The following is a 23,460-nucleotide window of genomic DNA, read 5'->3' as shown; positions in this document are numbered from 1 at the left end:
CTGTAGCAGGTGTATTCTGGGAAATTTTTACATCTTGGTTTCAAGTGAAAAATCTCAGTTTGAAGGGGCATCTAGTCCTTCCCCTTATTGCCCGTTTCCACTTACAGTTTACTGTCAAAGGGAATGGGTACCAAAACGCAGAGCTAGACACTCTATTGGTTTACAGACATACGTCACTCGAAGCAGAATGAAAACAAAGGAACCGCAATTTTTAGAAATACAGCCGAGATATTACATCGTGATAATATATACATATACTAACAAGCCTGAGCTCAAATAAACCTTGTCATCATCTTGATGAACAGCCACAAAGCCAAGGAGGACAAAATCTGCAGTGTCCTGTTGTTGTTTTAGGAGCCCGTCTAAAAATGCAAGTGGTTTCATTTTCTCCAGAGAACTTATGATCGTGTCTATATTTGAAGTAACAAACTTCTTGAGCTCATATTAATAACCTGCTCATGATCATTGAAGCGCTCTGATATCCGATCCTGTCAGAATAGGCTATGCTGCATGTTAGTTTTGAACCTAAATAAGGGCTAAATGTATGTCGTGTAAAGTTTCTGTAATTAGTATCATATCGGGGACTGTAAGGGTCTGTATGTGTTCATATACATTGCATTTATTTATTTATTTTATATAATTGCAGACGTTACAGTAACCCTATCATACACCCAGCGCAACGCAATTGTTGTTTGCTAGTTTCAGCTAGACACAAGGGCCATTTTGATGTGTTGAACCATGTTATTTAAATAGCAAATGCATGTGCGCCCATAGGCATTCTGGTCTTAAAAAGAGGTGTGTTAAGGCAAATTGCTGGCGCGTTGCTATTTTGAGGAACTATAATAGACTGTTCAATAGACCAGCTGAAAGCAGGTTTAAAGTCCAGCGCAGAGCACGTTAGTTGTACGCCTTGCTTAAACATTGCTTTACGCACACAGGATGTAGAGCAATGCGCAAATATACTAATGAAAAATAATTAAAGGATTAAACCAGGATTATTAGAAAAATTATTTTCTACATAAATATAAAACCACTGCCTTCATGCCTTGAGGGCTTTTTCAGTTTATTTATGACAATTTGTTTTTGTATAATGTTATTATTAGCAGTTTTATTTATAATCTGCAGATTTACATTTGTTTTATTAAAATCAAGCTTAGACTTGCCCACATTTCAGACCATATGGGGCACAGCATGTGTATTTGGATATAACTCAATTTTTTTGAACACCCTTCGTTATTGTTGTTAATTTATCCATTTGCTGGAAATTAGAACTAAATTTAGAAATAGTTTTAAAACAAATCTTAAAGCTTAACAAACTAAATTAATTATGTAAGCAAATGAACATCTGTGCATACATGTTTCCCTTTTCAAGAAAGAGAGTGAAAGTGAAAAGAATGAATAAGGAGGCTCATCTCTCATCCTCGCACTGCAGATGCTCTGTTTAACTGTTTTCTCGCTAGTGAAGTGTTCAGTTTTCCCCACTTACAGTGGTCCACCATGTAAATAGCAAATGCACCATGGCATGACACAACTGACTCTTAAAGGGAATGGGAGATGAGGCTCTGATTGGTTTATTCTCAAAACACACCCATAAGCTCAACCCTGCCAGGACACAGAGTGGATTTCTCCGTCCTTAAAATAGCAAAAGCGGATTCTGACACGCCCTTAATGTTTTTACACCCTGATAAAGGTGACCCATACCGACCCGTACCGTACCAGTCTGTGGAAACAGGCCATTAACCCTACGCCTTCAAGCTAAAGAGAATCGGGGAAGGGCTAAGGGGTAGTATTGAAATTGGGCCTAAAACTCCTTACTTACCCCTCACTTCATTGGTAGGGTCTTTACTCTTAGTCTCAGGGTCTGAATCCTCATCATCACTTACATCATCCTCTTCTAATTCCAGATCAATTTCATCTACAAGAAACCATAATTGACAAACAATAATACACATCATTAAGTGCACATTTTAATTTATATTTAATTCCAATTTAGCTCCAACATTGTCTGTAGAACTAGTACTTTAGTACTTTATTCTCATTGTAAATTAATTCTATATTTATGTCATATCACATTTTTCGTCTTTTCACATTTCCTTATACGTTTCCAATGTACTACTAATGAATAATCTTTTAAATGTTTTTTTTTTTAAAACTGAAATAGTGTTAAAGGATTAGTTCAGCCCAAATAAAAATATATATCATTAAATTACTCACACTCATGTCATTCCAAACTGGTAAAATCTTTAATTATCTTCAGAACAAATTAAGATGGTTTGATTTTAATCTGAGAGCTTCCTGATCTTCCAATAGAGAGTAAGGGTTCTTACAAATGAAATTACAAATTTAATTGTTTATATGCTGTGTTTCGAAGATGAAAAAAAGCATTTGGGATTGACCTATCCCTTTAAGTACTTTGTAAATATGTATATATTTTTTAAATGATCCACGCACGTTCAATCTCGATTTCATCTAGAGATTTTCCTTGGAAGCTTGCAAGATTTCCCTTCTCCATTGCCAGTAGAAGCTTTGAGATTTTTGCAATTTCTATGGTTGCATCTGGCAAGCGATAATAGTCTCTATGGACCCGAATGTCATGGCCCAAAAAGTTGGCCAGCTGGTCTAGCTCATTATCCTTCAGATTAAGTATCTGAGACATTGTCGCCACTTGTTTGCGGAGCTGTGTAGACTTGAGATGTTCCGGATTCTTTGCCCCACACTGACTTGCAAAAAGTCTGATGCAGTCCTGTCCCCTGAAGAAGCTGGTAGGTGAGCACTTCGGTCTTCCAAATAGGTAGGGGTTCTCCCTGTCGACTCCACATGCATCTCTTTTATCAACAAGAAGTTCAATTGCTCTGAGAATCTCTGGATTCAACAAAATAGCAACTTTTCTCCCCCTTTTGCCCATGATTTCTACTCTTTTGAAATGCTTGGACATTTTTTGCTCAAATGGAGAGAGACCGAGAGCGATGTCCTCATGAAGCTCAGACTGATCTCTTCTTTTGAAACACGCAAGCGTCATTTTTGAGACCTCTCCAGCACGACATCTGTTAAATATTATTACTTGTGTAAGTGTCACTTTGGTGAGCTCTGAATATGTTTGCGAAGACTCATGATTTTTCAGGGTGTCAAATGCTTCACCTGCTTTCCTCTCTAAGTGCTGGTGGAGAAGCTGCACATCCTGTGTAAAAGGTATAGTGGATGGTTTGTTAAACTTTGATTTGCTCAAGGTTGCAAGAGCTGCATGGGACACATGTTCTGCCCATTCACTAGAGCACAGTATTTTGAATCGCTCTGCTGCTTTTGTCATATCATCATCCTCTGCTGCTATTGCCCTGCAGAGAATAATGTCACCAATCTTGTTAAGTGAATGTCCTAACTTCAGTGCAAGACTGGGTGTCTTGTATGAATGGCTCTTTTCATCATAACCAGCAACATCTTTCACAGCCTCAATGACTTTGTAAAAATTGTTTGGTTTCACAGCATCTTCAAACGTAAATATGGAGTGTTTTCTTCTTAAGGTTATCAAGAGTCTGGCCATTTCACGAACCTTCTGTCTGATGTATTCAGATTTTGTTGGATCACTGCCATGCTTGTTATAAAGACTCTGACTCAACTGAAGTATGAGAAAATCATTCCGAACTACAGATGAAATGTCATCATTCTTCATATTTCCCAAGATCTTCCACACCTCAGGAGATATTGCTTGGGAATAAGTCGACTCTGCAATATCTGCCAACACCAACACTTTAGCCTTGCCTGTTGCTTCAGACTCTGAAAACACCTTTGAAGGGCATCTCCGAGTATGACGCCACAGCTCCTTGCGAACAAACAGGCCTTTACAGTATACACAGTGGACATATAATTTGGCACTCACTTTACTCTCTGATCTTCCAGGCCTTCTTCTAACCTTCAGTGGTCCACTTTTACTTTCCATAACCTCTTGATTGTGTTCGTAGTTACCTCTGTTTCGTAACTTCTCAAGCAACCTTTTTCTGTCACGCGAGTTTTTAGGGAGCAAGAATGCCGCAGTAATTTCTTTGTCACTTTCTTGATGCTTTTTAAAATGACGGGAAATTTTAGATTGAGGTTTCTTGCACACGAAGCAATAATTTTTATGGGTGGATTGAGTTTTTTGGGGGGTTTCTTTGAGGCTTGACACACTGTCAATTGCTGACTGTTTATCAAAAGACTTTGTTGGCGTCACAGGTACGAGATCTTCAGCAGAGCTGTTTTTATCACACACTACGTCTTGAGTGTGAGAGTTAATTAGTTGTGCAACACTCTTTGTCTTCTTTAAAAAGTCAGATTGTGGGGTTTTACAGGATGGTGGTTTTGATGTCTGGACAGACGAATCTTCACTGTCACTGTTTTTTTGGGAATCTGGGATGAAGTCAGAGGAGTCATCACTTGACGTTTGAGGGCATGGAGAATATGTTTCATCAGAGCTGGTTTCTTCAAAGCTGGAAAATTCAACCTCTGGCTAAAAAAAAAAAAAAACAACATTTACAATGATAGTTTCTTTATTAATAAAACTCCATTTACAAAATACTGCACTAAGCTTACAGTCCATTGCAATTTTCATGTAACAAAGTTCATCGTTAACAGTTAATAAATTATATGTGATATTAAGTGATCTTAACATACCATTCTCATATTCTTCAGAAAGCAGGTTTTGTGCCAGGATTTTGAACACACTGCAGAAAAAAGGTCTTTTTTACTTTTTCAGATTAATTGCACAATTTTACATTAATTTATTCTTTAATATAATTTTATTTACTTAAACGACAAAATGTCAAAAAAACATTTATACAAACTCAAAGTAATCACACATACATCCCTACACTAATTATTTTAGTGACATAGATACTTACATTTGCAAGTTAAAGCCAGCCATTTTCGACTTGACACAGGACCACTACAATTGTCACATGAATCCAAACTGGAGATAACCGTACTGTGAACTTCATGGTGACACTGTAATGAGAAGTTTTTATTAAATTCCAATTCAATCCAAATCAAATTTTATACACAAGTGTCAAATTGTTGTAATGAAAAAAAAAAGAGCCAAGTTGTAAAATGAGCCAACACATAACTGACCAAACTCTATTAATCAAATGTTCAAATATGGGGGTCCTCACAAGGCCAAACTGTCCTTACATTTCATGACCATGTCATGCCCATTTCCTATTACACTAGCTATTATTTAAATGAATATAGAAGGTAGAGTAGCACAACTAATAGAAAAAAAAAATAGATTAAAAAATAATAATAAAAAAAAAAAATCGCGATCTTGATTTGACCCCCTAGACCAGGGGTGTCAAACTCAATTCCTGGAGGGCCGAAGCCCTGCACAGTTTAGTTCCAACCCTGCTCCAACACACTTACCTGTAGGTTTCAAACAAGCCTGAAGGACTCAATTAGTTTGATCAGGTGTGTTTAATTAGGGTTGGAACTAAACTGTGCAGAGCCGTGGCCCTTTTGGAACTGAGTTTGACACCTGTGGCTTAGACTATCTTAAGCCAGCATTTCTACGATTCTGCCAATCGTATTTAAGTTCAGAAGAGAAGCAAAGGCGGCTTCACGAGTCTTTTCATTGTTTTATATACGTTGCTCAGTGACATGGACACCTCTAAATGATATTAAGAGTCACATTCTGTATAATTTGCCCCAAAATGTCATTTTTGTCTTCATATAATCATGTATTCGCAGCCGGGAAATCACACATGACGTGAGAAACAGAAATACAAGATTAAGACAAGATGGTTTGGAAGGTGGCGGCTTTATTCCCTCACACTCATTTGATGGAAACTGTGATTGTTCACAAATGTTTTACGCAATTTTAATTAAATATTTCAAAACAGAGATTACAAATGTTACATTGTTGCTCTCTGCTCTTGGTGTGATTCGCTTTCACACTGCAAAGTTTCTAATCAGACCAAAAGAGCTAAAACAAGTCACGTGTGAGTAAACTCTCCTCACATTGGTCTGAGTTTATTTTGCAGAATCCCGCTCAGCTGTCAGGAGAGGTGGTGGTTTGGTGGTGTTTGACCAGGTGCGCGCAACGTGTCTGAATAGTGAGGAGAGATGCGTTGGGGAGGCATCCAGAGACTTGCAAAACTTTCCACCCTACTCATAATTCTCTCTTCATATAGCTGTATGCCTATTACATATCCATAAAACACAGTGATATAACGCAATCACGCTCGGATTGTTTGCTTTCTCACTGCAATCAATCCGCTCCAGAGTTTGGTTCAATCGAGCCGAGACCACCTCATTCAATCAATCTTGGAGCGATTGATTTGGCGCGGATCCGAGAGCGATTGGTGGTTTCACATATGCCAAACGAACCGTGCTAACTGGGCAAACGAGAAAGGTTCCCAAACAAAAGTGTAGGTGCGAAAGCCGCCTAAAATTTTATTTGTCATCTTACTTTTGGTACCAGAAAGTGAATGGCAAGCATAAACTGAGCCAAAAAATCAAACACATAATAACTGACCCAACTCGATTCATCAAATGTGTTCAAATATGGGGGTCCTCACAAGGCCAAACTGTCCTTACAATTCATGACCATGTCATGCCCATCCCCCTATACACTAGCCATTATTGTAAATGAATACAGAAGGGTGTAATTTTCTTAAAGACTGAGTCGTCACAATAATGTTTTTGAAACTACAGCCCAGGGAAAAACAGTCTAAAAGCCCAAAGTGTTGCTTAACCCTCCTACATCTAATATTTTCAGTGTCAAGAAGAAAATTAAATGCACTTACTGTGTCCTTCCCTGAAGTGGAGGTCTTTGCACTGCATTTAATCTCAGACATCGACTCTTCACATAATTCCTGTAAATGTGAGAAACAGAAATACAAGATTAAGACAAGATGGTTTGGAAGGTGGCGGCTTTATTCCCTCACACTCATTTGATGGAAACTGTGATTGTTCACAAATGTTTTACACAATATTTTAATTTTCCACATAAGCTACATTAGCTCTTTTGGATTAAAACCAAGCTCATGTCAAGAACGAAGTTGAATTGACAACTTACCTTGTCTTTCCCTGAAGTGGAGGTCTTCACGCTGCAGTCAATCATGGCCACTGATGACTCTCTGCATAATTCCTGTAAATGTGAAAAGGAAAAGCAGAAGATTGGGTCAGAAAGCTTTCCAAATTGGCTACTACACTTAAATGTAGATGAATCCTGACACACAAAAAACAAATCTATCAATGAACTAATGTTGCCTGGCCCTTTACAGACATGTTTGTAAAAAAAATACAAATAAAAAAAAATTCAAATGAGTTAAAATGGACAGCTACTACAAAATCATTTGTAATCTGATTTGGTATAAAAGAGTAAAAGCAGATATAAACTGAGCTTAAAAGCCAATAGATAAGCAAACCAACCCTTATAGAGCGGTGGAACTATGACAGCACTTTATAGACAAAAACCCAAAAAGCAAGTTTATGTTTTAGCAGCTTCCAATGTCCTAATGTCAATGTTTTTTGAATGGCATCTTTTTAAAATCCCTCAAACAAAGATGTATAGTTAAAAAACAAGCTTACGATCACGTTTTATTCTTTGAAAAAAAAAAATAAACACACCAAAGCTGTTACATGTTTTTATAACAAGTTGCTAAAAAGGACTACAGGTGCTGTCGGACATTAAACATCTTGGAGTGAACATGTTCAAAGTGATAAGGTGACGAAGGCAAGCAAACATGATGTAGTTTGTTTATAGCCTATTGTTAGCATTTTATTTGTGATACTTGTATTCAGGCTACAACATTCAGAAAACTATTATATATTGTGAAGATGATCTTAATAGACCAGAAGTGCAAGTGTAATAAACTATGGTTGAATACAGTTGATTAGTTTTGTAATATTCCTATTGGCTTTTTGTTGAGGGGACCAGTGTGCTGCCAACTGCTGGTTGGCCAATGAGATATCATAGTCCCACCACTTTATTAATCAAATGTGTTCAAATATGGGGGTCCTAACAAGGCCAAACTGTCCTTACAATTCATGACCATGTCATGCCCATCCCCCTATACACTAGCCATTATTGTAAATGAATACAGAAGGGTGTAATTTTCTTAAAGACTGAGTCGTCACAATAATGTTTTTGAAACTACAGCCCAGGGAAAAACAGTCTAAAAGCTTAAAGTGTTGCTTAACCCTTCTACATCTAATATTGTCAGTGTCAAGAAGAAAATTAAATGCACTTACTGTGTCCTTCCCTGAAGTGGAGGTCTTTGCACTGCATTTAATCTCAGACATCGACTCTTCACATAATTCCTGTAAATGTGAGAAACAGAAATACAAGATTAGGACAAGATGGTTTGGAAGGTGGCGGCTTTATTCCTTTCACTCATTTGATGGAAACTGTGATTGTTCACAAATGTTTTACGCAATATTTTAATTTTCCACATAAGTAGGGTTGGGTACCAAAACCCAGTGCCATTATAGCACCGGTACCTTGGTAACCAGTATGTATTAAAATCAGCGTTTGAATTTCGATGCCTATTTTCTGTGCTGCGGCAAAAACGTAAGCAGCAAAGAGGTGCTTTAAAAAGGCACACATAGGCGTTGTGTCACAGCATCACGAAACATTTTTCTAAACAACTTTGAGGAATACGGACTGGCGATATCAGACATTTGTTATTGTTGCTAGGGAACAGATGCACGCAACGCGCGCAGTACAGCGAATTCAGCATGGTTTTTGGTGAGCGAAAGCGACACTTCAGATCTACACGCGTGATCACGTTTATCAAAAATATAGAGTAAATATTTCTTAAGAAGACTAATAATACTGACCTTATTTTATTTAAATTAAAAACGGCTTTTATTCACAAAATAAACAAGAAATAGGACTTATGACTCCAGAACAATAATTTAGGAAACTGTAAAAAAAAAAAAAAATTCTAACATTGTAAATGAATTGGAGGACAAAAAAAAAAAAAATCGGCTTCAACTGTAGGCCTGTTGAAGTTTACAGGTACAACAATGTGCCTTGATGTACTTAAAATGTTAGAAATGTGTTCTCCTACACCAGTATAACGTACTTGTCAAATAAATGAACAATGAAGATTATTTTGAGTTTAAGTTATTTAGTTATCTTATTTATGAAGACTGCAGAGTGATACATGAAAACAAGGGACTTCCAATAATGTTTTAAGTATTTTTGTGATATATATATATATATATATATATATATATATATATATATATATATATATATATATATATATACATATATATATATACATACACACACACACACACGTTAAAATGTGCTCCTAAAAGTATGTAGGCCCTGCCCGCCCCCACAGGTTAATAGTAAGCTTATGTAATTTCATAATGCAAATCTTAAATTCATGCTAACCAACAAATGATCAAAGGAAAATGAATTTATGCAATTCAAATATATTAAATATGAATTGATGCTTACTTTAAACTAGTGCTGTCAAAATTAACGCGTTAACGCATGCGATTAATTTTAAATAATTAACGCATTAAAAAAAAAATAAAAAATTACGCAATTACTGCAGTTTTTTTTTTTTTTTCCTGTTGTGGCCAAGGGCAGACCAGGTAGTTTACTGCTGGGCCGACGTACTTTTTGGGCTGGGCTGATCATCTTCTTATGATCTGATCGGCCCATAAGCACTTAGCAGACGGTCAAGTTTTTACTCCTAATTGATTGAAGGTTGTGTGAGCAGTCAGTTCTTTTCTTTATTGACATTGGGCTGACCCAATCACAAACTTCAATGTTGGGCTCTGTGTAACGCAAGTGTGTATTTGTCAGAATAGTCGAGAGTCACACCTGTTTATTACGCGCAGGTCCGCGGGAGAGCAGGCATTTGCCTTTCGCGCCTGAACTCTGCAGTTGGGCACACATTAATATATCCCTGTCTATTCTATCTATTTACCTATCTGTGCATATAAATATACTTTTTTGGTCGCACTTTACAATAAGGTTCTATAGTTAATGTTAATTATTGCATTTACGAACATGAACAAACAATGACATATACATTTACTACTGTATTTGTTCATGTTAGCTAACGTTGGATAATAAAAATACAGTTGTTCATTGTTAGTTTATGATAACTCATGGTGCATTAACTAATGTTAACAAGCATGGACTTGAATGTTAATAATGCATTAGTAAATGTTCAATTATGATTAACCACTTAAACTGTGGATTTGGGAAGCTTTTAAATTTGGGTAGGCAAATCTAGGCGGAAATCCCCAAATAGCAGCAAAGAGGTGAAAATGCAAAAAATTTGGTATCATTTTAAAGAAAACCCTTTGAATTTTCATAAAACACTATTGAAAGTGTTTAAAATAAATGTGAAGGAATTTAAAAAAAGGAGCTTTTTTGTATTTTCTATTCATAAACTCAAATTTGAAAGTGTACTTTTAGGTTCTGTGTGGTCTAGCGAGCTGTAATTAATGTTGGTGGTTCCTGCACACGTCTGTAATCATAGGAAAAAAGAAAATTGTCTCCACCATAAAGTTATTGTGTTCCAACTGATGAGAGGTGCTGTACAAGCCACAGAGACCAATCCTTGTTTACATATTTCACTATTCTTTTGTTTGATCAAACATAATTCACTGTGTTTGAACCATATCAGACATATAAACGGATTACTTATGCACATCACCTCAAAAACAGAGGAGAATGGCCCTGAAGCGCACAGCATAAGCTAAGAGATGACAGCTGTCTGTGCTATCTGGGGCTGCTTATTGATCATAAATGTATTGTTTTCACTTCTGCGCCATGGAAACACCACAATTCATTCAACAACTGTTTGGCATTTGAATATAATTCAGTAAAAAGAATGCTAGAACCGTATGAACACCGGCAAGAGCTTTCATTTGAACTATAACTTGTACATGTGTCATAAAAAAAAAAATATAAAAATGAACCAATGTAAAATACCTAGCTCTGGTATCCAAAATACTGTGTATTTAAGTGTAAATAACTTTTATACAGTAGAATAAAAACCAAAGTGATGCATGTGTGCATAAAATATAGATTCTACACTTTCAAACGACACCACTTACAGGGGTCTGGTGCAACGCTAGCCCTTTAAATCTGAAAGCGAAAGTCGATGATGTCACTTAAGTGGTTAATAAATGCTGTACATGTGTTTTTCATGATTTGTTCATGTTAGTAAATGCATTAACTAATGAACCTTGTTGTAAAGCGATACATACATGCGTACATACACACATACATACATACATACATACAACACACACACTTTTAATCTGGACCTCGGCCTGCGGCAACTTCCTCCTATGCTGTTTCCCTAACCTGCAAGTCTTTATTTTACAAATGATAAAGAATGTCTGCTTCAAGCTTTATGAGGGGTGTCAGTCATGTATTTTAAGATGCACTCGGTCAGAAGACAAATCGCATGAGACATCATGACATTGTGTTTTTGATCGTCAGCATGATGTAGGCTTATAGTGACAATAATATTTAGGTCACACTTTACAATAAGGTTCATTAATTAATTATTGCATTTCCGAACATGAACAAACAATGAAATATACATTTACCATTGTATTTGTTCATGTTAGTTAACGTTAGTTAATGAATAAATTAGTTCATTGTTAGTTCATGTTAACTCATGGTGCATTAACTAATGTTAACAAGCATGGACTTGGATGTTAATATTTAAACAATATGGTTATTATAATGATATTTATACATGCCCAAACTAGTGTGTAACCTAAGCAACTTTTTATTTTTTACATTTAGTTTTGTAGTTCAGGCCCAAACAAATATTTGTTGCATTTTTCAATTGTTTAAGTTAATTTGATTGACAAATGTAAAAACTTTTAGCTACGTTTGATGTTTCATTGTTGAGTTAAACATTTTTTTTTAGGGTCTCTGACACATTGCTTTTATTATTTATCTTTATTTTATTAATCAACATTAACTGTGTGCGTTAGCAGGCAGTTTTTATGTTCATTAATTATTAGGCTACCTCAAAACACAGGCACCCACATTCACTGTAAATTATAATTTTATTATAATAATAAACACAATTTTTTTTTAATTTGTCAACTCATTTCCTATATATGGTTTATGTGTTTTTATAGAATAGGAGTTGGTAAACATATTTAAGGGCATGCAAAGATGGGGAGCATTTTGATTGATTTAGAGGGCCACTCTGGCCCAAACTGCCAGAGCCGATTTTTTGTGTCCCAGTCCAGCCCTGCAATGAGAGCAATTGTTTGTATTCAGTACTTTATTATTAATATTATTATTATTTTCCATATCTGTAATAGTTGTATTTTGGCTTTTTTTTTTTGCAGTCCACTTAGAATCCAACTTGGAAATCAATGTTTTCTTTATTGGCATTGATTGTTTGGAAATTCAAATGGCATTAACATGCCTGTGTTTTTATTGCTGTAATAAATATGGCTGTCAAGTCAGGTTCTTGATGGTTTATTGTGGGTATGTTGTTTACATGAAGAAATCTGTGGTACAATTTAAAAAAATTCTAATAATGAATTATATTTTGAATTTAAATAGTATTTGTCTTGAGTTTACATTAATTTTACATTCGTATAGCCAAAATTACAAGTTTCAGTCTTTTAAATGCGATTAAATCCGGATTCATTTTCTTTTTTGAAGTGCGATTAATTAGTTAAAAAAAAAAATTTCGATTGACAGCATTACTTTAAGCTTTAATTATATTGTTCTATTAAAATGATTTAAATATTTTGTCAAATAAAAGATTTTTTGAAGAGGTAGCCACAATCATTTTGTGGCTAAAAAGTATCAGTTCAGGCACCGTTTTGGCACCGGTATCGTTTTAAAAGTATCAAAAAAAAAACCATACCCAACCCTACATAAGTTACATTAGCACTTTTGGATTAAAACCTAGCTCAGATCAAAAAGTTGAATTGACAACTTACCTTGTCTTTCCCTGAAGTGGAGGTCTTCACGCTGCAGTCAATCATGGCCACTGATGACTCTCTGCATAATTCCTGTAAATGTGAAAAGGAAAGGCAGAAGATTGGGTCAGAAAACTTTCCAAATTGGCTACTACACTTAAATGTAGATGAATCCTGACACACAAAAACAAATCTATCAATGAACTAATGTTGCCTGGCCCTTTACAGACAGGTTTGTAAAAAAAATACAAATAAAAAAAAATTCAAATGAGTAAAAATGGACAGCTACTACAAAATCATTTGTAATTTGATTTGGTATAAAAGAGTAAAATCAGATATAAACTGAGCTTAAAAGCCAATAGATAAGCAAACCAACCCTTATAGAGCGGTGGAACTATGACAGCACTTTATAGACAAAAACCCAAAAAGCAAGTTTATGTTTTAGCAGCTTCCAATGTCCTAATGTCAATGTTTTTTGAATGGCATCTTTTTAAAATCCCTCAAACAAAGGTGTATAGTTAAAAAACAAGCTTACGATCACGTTTTATTCTTTGAAAAAAAAAAATAAATAAACACACCAAAGCTGTTACATGTTTTTATAGCAAGTTGCTAAAAAGGACTACAGGTGCTGTCGGACATTAAACATCTTGGAGTGAACATGTTCAAAGTGATAAGGTGACGAAGGCAAGCAAACATGATGTAGTTTGTTTATAGCCTATTGTTAGCATTTTATTTGTGATACTTGTATTCAGGCTACAACATTCAGAAAACTATTATATATTGTGAAGATGATCTTAATAGACCAGAAGTGCAAGTGTAATAAACTATGGTTGAATACAGTTGATTAGTTTTGTAATATTCCTATTGGCTTTTTGTCGAGAGGACCAGTGTGCTGCCAACTGCTGGTTGGCCAATGAGATATCATAGTCCCACCACTTTATTAATCAAATGTGTTCAAATATGGGGGTCCTAACAAGGCCAAACTGTCCTTACAATTCATGACAATGTCATGCCCATCCCCCTATACACTAGCCATTATTGTAAATGAATACAGAAGGGTGTAATTTTCTTAAAGACTGAGTCGTCACAATAATGTTTTTGAAACTACAGAACAGGGAAAAACAGTCTAAAAGCCCAAAGTGTTGCTTAACCCTCCTACATCTAATATTTTCAGTGTCAAGAAGAAAATTAAATGCACTTACTGTGTCCTTGCCTGAAGTGGAGGTCTTTGCACTGCATTTAATCTCAGACATCGACTCTTCACATAATTCCTGTAAATGTGAGAAACAGAAATACAAGATTAAGACAAGATGGTTTGGAAGGTGGCGGCTTTATTCCCTCACACTCATTTGATGGAAACTGTGATTGTTCACAAATGTTTTACACAATATTTTAATTTTCCACATAAGCTACATTAGCTCTTTTGGATTAAAACCAAGCTCATGTCAAGAACGAAGTTGAATTGACAACTTACCTTGTCTTTCCCTGAAGTGGAGGTCTTCACGCTGCAGTCAATCATGGCCACTGATGACTCTCTGCATAATTCCTGTAAATGTGAAAAGGAAAGGCAGAAGATTGGGTCAGAAAGCTTTCCAAATTGGCTACTACACTTAAATGTAGATGAATCCTGACACACAAAAACAAATCTATCAATGAACTAATGTTGCCTGGCCCTTTACAGACAGGTTTGTAAAAAAAATACAAATAAAAAAAAATTCAAATGAGTTAAAATGGACAGCTACTACAAAATCATTTGTAATCTGATTTGGTATAAAAGAGTAAAAGCAGATATAAACTGAGCTTAAAAGCCAATAGATAAGCAAACCAACCCTTATAGAGCGGTGGAACTATGACAGCACTTTATAGACAAAAACCCAAAAAGCAAGTTTATGTTTTAGCAGCTTCCAATGTCCTAATGTCAATGTTTTTTGAATGGCATCTTTTTAAAATCCCTCAAACAAAGGTGTATAGTTAAAAAACAAGCTTACGATCACGTTTTATTCTTTGAAAAAAAAAAATAAACACACCAAAGCTGTTACATGTTTTTATAACAAGTTGCTAAAAAGGACTACAGGTGCTGTCGGACATTAAACATCTTGGAGTGAACATGTTCAAAGTGATAAGGTGACGAAGGCAAGCAAACATGATGTAGTTTGTTTATAGCCTATTGTTAGCATTTTATTTGTGATACTTGTATTCAGGCTACAACATTCAGAAAACTATTATATATTGTGAAGATGATCTTAATAGACCAGAAGTGCAAGTGTAATAAACTATGGTTGAATACAGTTGATTAGTTTTGTAATATTCCTATTGGCTTTTTGTCGAGGGGACCAGTGTGCTGCCAACTGCTGGTTGGCCAATGAGATATCATAGTCCCACCACTTTATTAATCAAATGTGTTCAAATATGGGGGTCCTAACAAGGCCAAACTGTCCTTACAATTCATGACCATGTCATGCCCATCCCCCTATACACTAGCCATTATTGTAAATGAATACAGAAGGGTGTAATTTTCTTAAAGACTGAGTCGTCACAATAATGTTTTTGAAACTACAGCCCAGGGAAAAACAGTCTAAAATCCCAAAGTGTTGCTTAACCCTCCTACATCTAATATTGTCAGTGTCAAGAAGAAAATTAAATCCACTTACTTTCTTTTTCCTTGAAGTGGAGGTCTTTGCACTACAGTCAATCATGGCCACTGACGACTCTTCACATAACTTCTGTAAATGTGAAAAGGAAAGGCACAAGATTGGGTCAGAAAGCTTGCCAAGTGGCTACCACACTTAAATAATTAACTAATATAACCTGGTCAATAGCAGGTGTTACGGAAAAAACAACAAAGAATTCATGGACATCAAAAAATCTAAGGATGCTTTCACACCTGTGAATCGATTCAGTTGTTCCAAAACAGAGATTACAAATGTTACATTGTTGCTCTCTGCTCTTGGTGTGATTCGCTTTCACACTGCAAAGTTTCTAATCAGACCAAAAGAGCTAAAACAAGTCACGTGTGAGTAAACTCTCCTCACATTGGTCTGAGTTTATTTTGCAGAATCCCGCTCAGCTGTCAGGAGAGGTGGTGGTTTGGTGGTGTTTGACAAGGTGCGCGCAACGTGTCTGAATAGTGAGGAGAGATGCGTTGGGGAGGCATCCAGAGACTTGCAAAACTTTCCACCCTACTCATAATTCTCTCTTCATATAGCTGTATGCCTATTACATATCCATAAAACACAGTGATATAACGCAATCGCGCTCGGATTGTTTGCTTTCTCACTGCAATCAATCCGCTCCAGAGTTTGGTTCAATCGAGCCGAGACCACCTCATTCAATCGATCTTGGAGCGATTGATTTGGCGCGGATCCGAGAGCGATTGGTGGTTTCACATTTGCCAAACGAACCGTGCTAACTGGGCAAACGAGAAAGGTTCCCAAACAAAAGTGTAGGTGCGAAAGCCGCCTAAAATTTTATTTGTCATCTTACTTTTGGTACCAGAAAGTGAATGGCAAGCATAAACTGAGCCAAAAAATCAAACACATAATAACTGACCCAACTCGATTCATCAAATGTGTTCAAATATGGGGGTCCTCACAAGGCCAAACTGTCCTTACAATTCATGACCATGTAATGCCCATCCCCCTATACACTAGCCATTATTGTAAATGAATACAGAAGGGTGTAATTTACTTAAAGACTGAGTCGTCACAATAATGTTTTTGAAACTACAGCCCAGGGAAAAACAGTCTAAAAGCCCAAAGTGTTGCTTAACCCTCCTACATCTAATATTTTCAGTGTCAAGAAGAAAATTAAATGCACTTACTGTGTCCTTCCCTGAAGTGGAGGTCTTTGCACTGCATTTAATCTCAGACATCGACTCTTCACATAATTCCTGTAAATGTGAGAAACAGAAATACAAGATCAAGACAAGATGGTTTGGAAGGTGGCGGCTTTATTCCCTCACACTCATTTGATGGAAACTGTGATTGTTCACAAATGTTTTACACAATATTTTAATTTTCCACATAAGCTACATTAGCTCTTTTGGATTAAAACCAAGCTCATGTCAAGAACGAAGTTGAATTGACAACTTACCTTGTCTTTCCCTGAAGTGGAGGTCTTCACGCTGCAGTCAATCATGGCCACTGATGACTCTCTGCATAATTCCTGTAAATGTGAAAAGGAAAGGCAGAAGATTGGGTCAGAAAGCTTTCCAAATTGGCTACTACACTTAAATGTAGATGAATCCTGACACACAAAAACAAATCTATCAATGAACTAATGTTGCCTGGCCCTTTACAGACATGTTTGTAAAAAAATACAAATAAAAAAAAAATTCAAATGAGTTAAAATGGACAGCTACTACAAAATCATTTGTAATTTGATTTGGTATAAAAGAGTAAAATCAGATATAAACGAGCTTAAAAGCCAATAGATAAGCAAACCAACCCTTATAGAGCGGTGGAACTATGACAGCACTTTATAGACAAAAACCCAAAAAGCAAGTTTATGTTTTAGCAGCTTCCAATGTCCTAATGTCAATGTTTTTTGAATGGCATCTTTTTAAAATTCCTCAAACAATGGTGTATAGTTAAAAAACAAGCTTACGATCACGTTTTATTCTTTGAAAAAAAAAATAAACACACCAAAGCTGTTACATGTTTTTATAACAAGTTGCTAAAAAGGACTACAGGTGCTGTCGGACATTAAACATCTTGGAGTGAACATGTTCAAAGTGATAAGGTGACGAAGGCAAGCAAACATGATGTATTTTGTTTATAGCCTATTGTTAGCATTTTATTTGTGATACTTGTATTCAGGCTACAACATTCAGAAAACTATTATATATTGTGAAGATGATCTTAATAGACCAGAAGTGCAAGTGTAATAAACTATGGTTGAATACAGTTGATTAGTTTTGTAATATTCCTATTGGCTTTTTGTTGAGGGGACCAGTGTGCTGCCAACTGCTGGTTGGCCAATGAGATATCATAGTCCCACCACTTTATTAATCAAATGTGTTCAAATATGGGGGTCCTAACAAGGCCAAACTGTCCTTACAATTCATGACCATGTCATGCCCATCCCCCTATACACTAGCCATTATTGTAAATGAATACAGAAGGGTGTAATTTACTCAAAGACTGAGTCGTCACAATAATGTTTGTTTTTGAAACTACAGCCCAGGGAAAAACAGTCTAAAATCCCAAAGTGTTGCTTAACCCTCCTACATCTAATATTGTCAGTGTCAAGAAGAAAATTAAATCCACTTACTGTGTCCTTCTCTGAAGTGGAGGTCTTTGCACTGCATTTAATCTCGGACACCAACGACTCTTCACATAATTCCTGTAAATGTGAAAAGGAAAGGCACAAGATTGGGTTAGAAAGCTTGCCAAGTGGCTACCACACTTAATTAAATAAATTAACTAATATAACCTGGTCAATTGCAGGTGTTCTGGAAAAACAAACTAATAAAATGGATCTTAAAATCTAAAATTTGATTTGTCATCTTACTTTTGGTACCAGAAAGTGAATGGCAAGCATAAACTGAGCCTAAAAAGCAAACACATAATAACTGACCCAACTCGATTTATCAAATGTGTTCAAATATGGGGGTCCTCACAAGGCCAAACTGTCCTTGCATTTCAGGTCCATGTCATGCCCATCCCCCAATACACTAGCCATTATTTAAAAGAATGCACAGAAAAAGAAAAAAAAAACCTTCAGAAAAAAAAAAAACTGCCTAAAATGGTGCTTAATCCTCCTATATCTAACATGGTCAAAAGCTGTTTCCATCCACCTAAAAATGTATATGGAAATGCGCATAAATTGATAAAAGCCATAAAAAAAAAAACATATGTACATAACAGAGTAGAATAAGTTTTTTTATGATAAGACATGAGATGTCAAACTATGATAGAAACTTTTATTGAACAAATTGCAGCATACGCATTTAAAAAAAAATAAGTCATGTGATTTTTGTTACAAGCGATCATGTGATGATAAAAATGTCTGGGAATGTACAAGCAAGCAGGCTGAGCACACTGTAGAACATCTGAAATGTTGTTTTGCATCGGACTGTGCAACGTTTGTGTATGTGATGGATTTTTCGCATATGATAAAAAGCGCATACAAAAATTTCAGACTTCATTGTGCAAAAGACCTTTAGTGTTATTATATTAGCCTATTAATTCCAGAATGGTCAAGATTGTCTATTTTCCGCATCTCAAGCTTTCATTGCATGTCATCGTTTTCTGAGGTGCAAGTGATTCATTAAATGAAGACAAGATTCACACAGCTTCTCCTACCACAGCAAATTCCATTTTTACTTTAGATATTGGGCGCCAGTTAATCAGGAAGTGACAATTTAGTTCTCATAGACTCACTGAATAAAAACACTGTTTTATTTGCACTTTTAGCGAATATTCCAGTTTTGCGAATAGATTTGATTTGCATATTTGGATGGAAACAGCAATTGTCAGGAAGAAAATTTAATCCACTTTGAGCTTTTACACTGTTTTTCCCTAGGCTGAAACAGTTTTGCTTAACCCTTCAACATCTAATTTTGTCAGTATCAAGAAGGAAATTAAATGCACTTACTGTGTCCTTCCCTGAAGTGGAGGTTTTTGCACTGCATTTAATCTCAGACACCGACTTTTCACATAATTCCTGTAAATGTGAGAAACAGAAATACAAGATTAAGACAAGATGGTTTGGAAAGTGGTGGTTTAATTGTCTTTGACCCATTTGATAAAAAAATAAGATAAGAATCAATAATAAATAAAGTGTAAATATATACTGCCACTTACACAACTATTTTGTCTACATTGCAGAAATAGAACAAAAATATAAAAGACATGCACAAACAATTAAATGAATTCTTTAAGTCAATTTGAAACGTAAAAGTAAAACAAATGAAATCCATAACACAATACAAGTAAGCTGGCCTTTGATAATATAAAACAGTCTTTAGCAGAACATATACTTACCCTTGAACGCCATGGCCAAGAAAAATCACCGTAGTTAAAGGTGATTTCTTCATCTGGAAAAATATCCCTTATGCTAAAAAGACACAGGTGTGGCCTTCCTTTAAGAACAATTTTCTTCACTTTGCAGTTTGGATTTCTGTGATCATCGTTCACTAAACGTCCAAGTGATCCATCTTCTTTTGAAGCATCGATGCTGTGGGAAAAATACAGCATACTTGAAACATTCCTGACTGAAACTAAATTAAAATTATTACCTAGATAACAATAATTATTATTAATATTATGCAAATCAAATGCAATTTTTACTACCACTGAAAATGAACTTCAGCGGACAAGCTTAAAACATTTTAGACCTCGTTTACACCTGTTTTTAACAACATCCACTTTTGATTGTGTTGACAAACATGTTATAAACTTAATGCCTTAATGAAATGTCTAAACCGAGGCAGGGCTCGAAATTGCGACCATTTAGGTTGCATATGCACCCGAAATTTTATCTATGCAACCTCAAAATATTTTTAGGAGCATTAGTGCCAGTGCATTGTACCCGTTTTTACTGCAAAATGTTCACCACATGCGCTGAATTGGGAGACATTCACGCAGAATGCATCTTTGCACTAGAAACAGGAAACGCAGCGCTCAGGAATAGTTGACAGAGAGAGCTACTACCACGAAAAATTGTAAAGCGCTGAAGATGAGAATTAAGATAATACTGACAGATTTTGTTAATAGAAATCGTGGCATCTAAAGTAATAAATAATGACACATCTTACTAGTGACCATGTGCTGAATGTTAATCCAACATCTACACTTTGACAAGAGTGGATAAAAGATTTCTATTGGCTTCAAGTCCGCTATGAAAAGTCAGTGGGATGGAGTTTTCAGGTAACTGTTTGCCACATCTAGCACGAGAACTTCTGTTTAATCCTTCATATAGTCGCCAGATGCCGTACACCGTGCAAGGGGCAGCTATATATCAAATTTAACACCAGGTACACCATAGCAAACGGGCTTACACTGAGTAAACTAATTTCGCTACTCATGAAGAGACGGGTATTGCTATTAACATGACTTATGCATATTGACCTTATTCTCCGCAGACGAGTGGGCGCTGTCATTTGAATCTTTTTGGCACAAGACTTCCGGTCTCATTCACTTCCATTCATTTTTAGACATTAAAAACTGCTCGTTTCGCTGTTTGATGTTGTAAACTGATATTTCCTTGTTATATTATTCTACTTGGTCTGTATAGTCATGCAAACATTTGTTTGTAGAGCGAGTAGTTTGACCGTTTTTTGCCGTTTATTATTCCTTGTCATTTCTCCCATAGGCGACTGAAACGGAAGTTCTAAGACAATCGCAAAAACAGGCGCACTTCCGCATTTTAGAATAAGGTCAATAATAAGGTACAGTATATGTCAAAAGCATCAGTGCACCCGTGAGAACAACAGTTACATCATTATCAGAATCATTTATGTCAAGCAAAGAAGCCAATAATGTCCAACTTACCAGTAATGTGTTCCATTAAAAGTAAATTCAAACAAGTAGTTGCTGTTAATGTCTTCAACATGTTTACTGTGTGAGAGAATCCCACGGTATTCTACCACAAATCTAGAAGGTTCAATATGCTCCAGTGCAAACACACCTCTCCCTAAAATGGCAAAAAAATAATAATAAATCAACCTTTATGTTGAACAGTCAATAAACTTATATTAATATGAGGTGCAGTAACTGAAAAAAGCTTTCATCAATAGGCTTCAAGAACACTATCATCTGTAACTCAAATTAGAGAAATATTGAGATTGTTTCCCTGTTTGACGGAAGCTTGTATGCACAATATGCAGCTAGGAAGTGGGAAAGTGAAAATACTATTTGTAAGGCACATCTTACCTTTAAATGGGTTAATTTCTCTTCCCTCAATGAAGGCTTTGTCTTTGCCAGACAAAATGGACTCTTTTGCATCCTCCTCAGGTTTTATTCTCTTTTTTCTTACCATGTTGACTAAAAAAAAAGAAGGAAAAAAAAGAACAATGAGAATAGGGTTTCCATACACTATTATAATACGAGTCATATTAATGCAATTATAGCAGTTGTCAGACTGTAGTAATATCTCTAAAAAAATATATAACTGTTACGTGGCATATATGTGTATGTATTATAGAAACTTCCACAATTCAGTTTCAGCATTATAAAGCACTATAAATTCAAAAAACAAAAAAATATATATACAATGTTAACGTTATATATTGCAGTAATCAACAATACTGCTAGATTAGGGCAGCTGTATTTATGGATTACATTTAAAGCAATACTGCATTAAAACAGCAAATTCATTAACTCAAACTATTAATTAATATAGAGGTAAAGTTGATTTTATATTTGCACACTTTTATTTAGTAGTCTATATATTGTTTACCGTGTTGCTTTAAATATTTGATCGCAATTAGCATGCAAGTATGACTTCTAAACATTAACATTATCTAATTGACTGAACAATGATGTAATTTGATAGTCATTTGCTGCCAATATGATTTTAGAATTTGCAAATATTACTTGTCTGAAATTATAATATTAAGAAGAATGTCTGAATATCCAAATATAAAACCAACTTTACCTCCATTTAATGAATTAACGTTACTAAATAAATGAAAAACAATGCCCTCGTGTATGTATGACAACAAAATGGTGAATACTGTAAAAGTACTCTCATTACTGTATAAAGTAGTCGGAAATAAAACTAAAATAGATAAACAAAAAAGCTTATTTTACTTTAATAAGTTCACAGACGCCATTTTGTCTTCTTATGGTGTTGCACCTGTACGATAACGTTACCCTGACTAACAGTCTTGCACAGAATGTTTAAAGTTAACTTAACACATACTGCAAGATTAAAATAAGCAATTCATACCTTGAAGATGCACAAATGTAATTCTTCCGTCGTTGTCGATATTTAACGTGGCTGGAATCAAGCTTAATAATTGAGCTAATTTTTCATCTCTGCCTCGTGTTGCTTCGACAGCCAGGTGGCAATTAGTGGCGCGCTGACTTTGACAGACGTCAAATCCAACCAATCGCTGACAAGGATTCTGCTGCTCGACCAATGAAACGCGACCAAATTCAGCCAATCACTGACGAGGATTCTGCTGCAGAAATGTGTATGGAATGGCAGTAGCAGCAAAGGGACGATAGTGGGAGATTATACACAATGAGCATACACTGATACACACAGAAAAACGGGTTCACCGTAAATATTAAGACATAACGAGAAAACGCGGGAGGTGGTATGTAACGCCATTTTGAACACGTCTACGTTGCCCGACCTATCGGGACAGTAGCACTGTCCCAAGAGTTACGGTGTGTGCTCATAGTGACGGTATGTATTCAGGTGTTTTGTCCCAACAGTCCGGTCGCACCAACGCACACACACTCACACACATATTAAAAGCAATTAAAAATAACACTAGGCATTTCAGTTTCTTACAGATCATACCGGTTTGTTATTATAACCTGCATCATATCTATCTATCCATCTATTGACGGAGAAATTGTAATCTTGTCTCCAATAGTG

General features: G+C 35.8%; 1 protein-coding gene across 1 annotated transcript in view; it reads right to left on the bottom strand.

The window, feature by feature from the left end:
- LOC137496302 (uncharacterized) overlaps window positions 1–22,922 on the bottom strand; it is a 26,038-nt gene extending 3,116 nt beyond the window's left edge. Inside the window, exons 1-19 of the mRNA XM_073909965.1 lie at window positions 22,801–22,922; window positions 21,783–21,893; window positions 21,402–21,543; window positions 19,893–20,085; window positions 19,504–19,572; window positions 18,178–18,249; window positions 16,999–17,070; window positions 16,727–16,795; window positions 15,558–15,629; window positions 14,381–14,452; window positions 14,109–14,177; window positions 12,928–12,999; window positions 8,218–8,286; window positions 7,040–7,111; window positions 6,768–6,836; window positions 4,872–4,974; window positions 4,645–4,694; window positions 2,452–4,480; window positions 1,820–1,915 (exon numbers count right to left, since the gene is read on the bottom strand). Coding sequence (XP_073766066.1) covers window positions 1,820–1,915; window positions 2,452–4,480; window positions 4,645–4,694; window positions 4,872–4,974; window positions 6,768–6,836; window positions 7,040–7,111; window positions 8,218–8,286; window positions 12,928–12,999; window positions 14,109–14,177; window positions 14,381–14,452; window positions 15,558–15,629; window positions 16,727–16,795; window positions 16,999–17,070; window positions 18,178–18,249; window positions 19,504–19,572; window positions 19,893–20,085; window positions 21,402–21,543; window positions 21,783–21,888 — 3,496 coding nt within the window. The 5' untranslated portion in view covers window positions 21,889–21,893; window positions 22,801–22,922. The remainder of the gene's footprint in view (window positions 1–1,819; window positions 1,916–2,451; window positions 4,481–4,644; window positions 4,695–4,871; window positions 4,975–6,767; window positions 6,837–7,039; window positions 7,112–8,217; window positions 8,287–12,927; window positions 13,000–14,108; window positions 14,178–14,380; window positions 14,453–15,557; window positions 15,630–16,726; window positions 16,796–16,998; window positions 17,071–18,177; window positions 18,250–19,503; window positions 19,573–19,892; window positions 20,086–21,401; window positions 21,544–21,782; window positions 21,894–22,800) is intronic.
- Between the last annotated feature and the right edge of the window lie 538 nt (window positions 22,923–23,460).

This window comes from Danio rerio, chromosome 8 (assembly GCF_049306965.1).
Source record: "Danio rerio strain Tuebingen ecotype United States chromosome 8, GRCz12tu, whole genome shotgun sequence".
Lineage (NCBI taxonomy): Eukaryota > Metazoa > Chordata > Actinopteri > Cypriniformes > Danionidae > Danio > Danio rerio.
The sequence above is the reverse complement of the archived record's forward strand: the minus strand, read 5'-3'. Positions and strand labels throughout refer to the sequence as shown.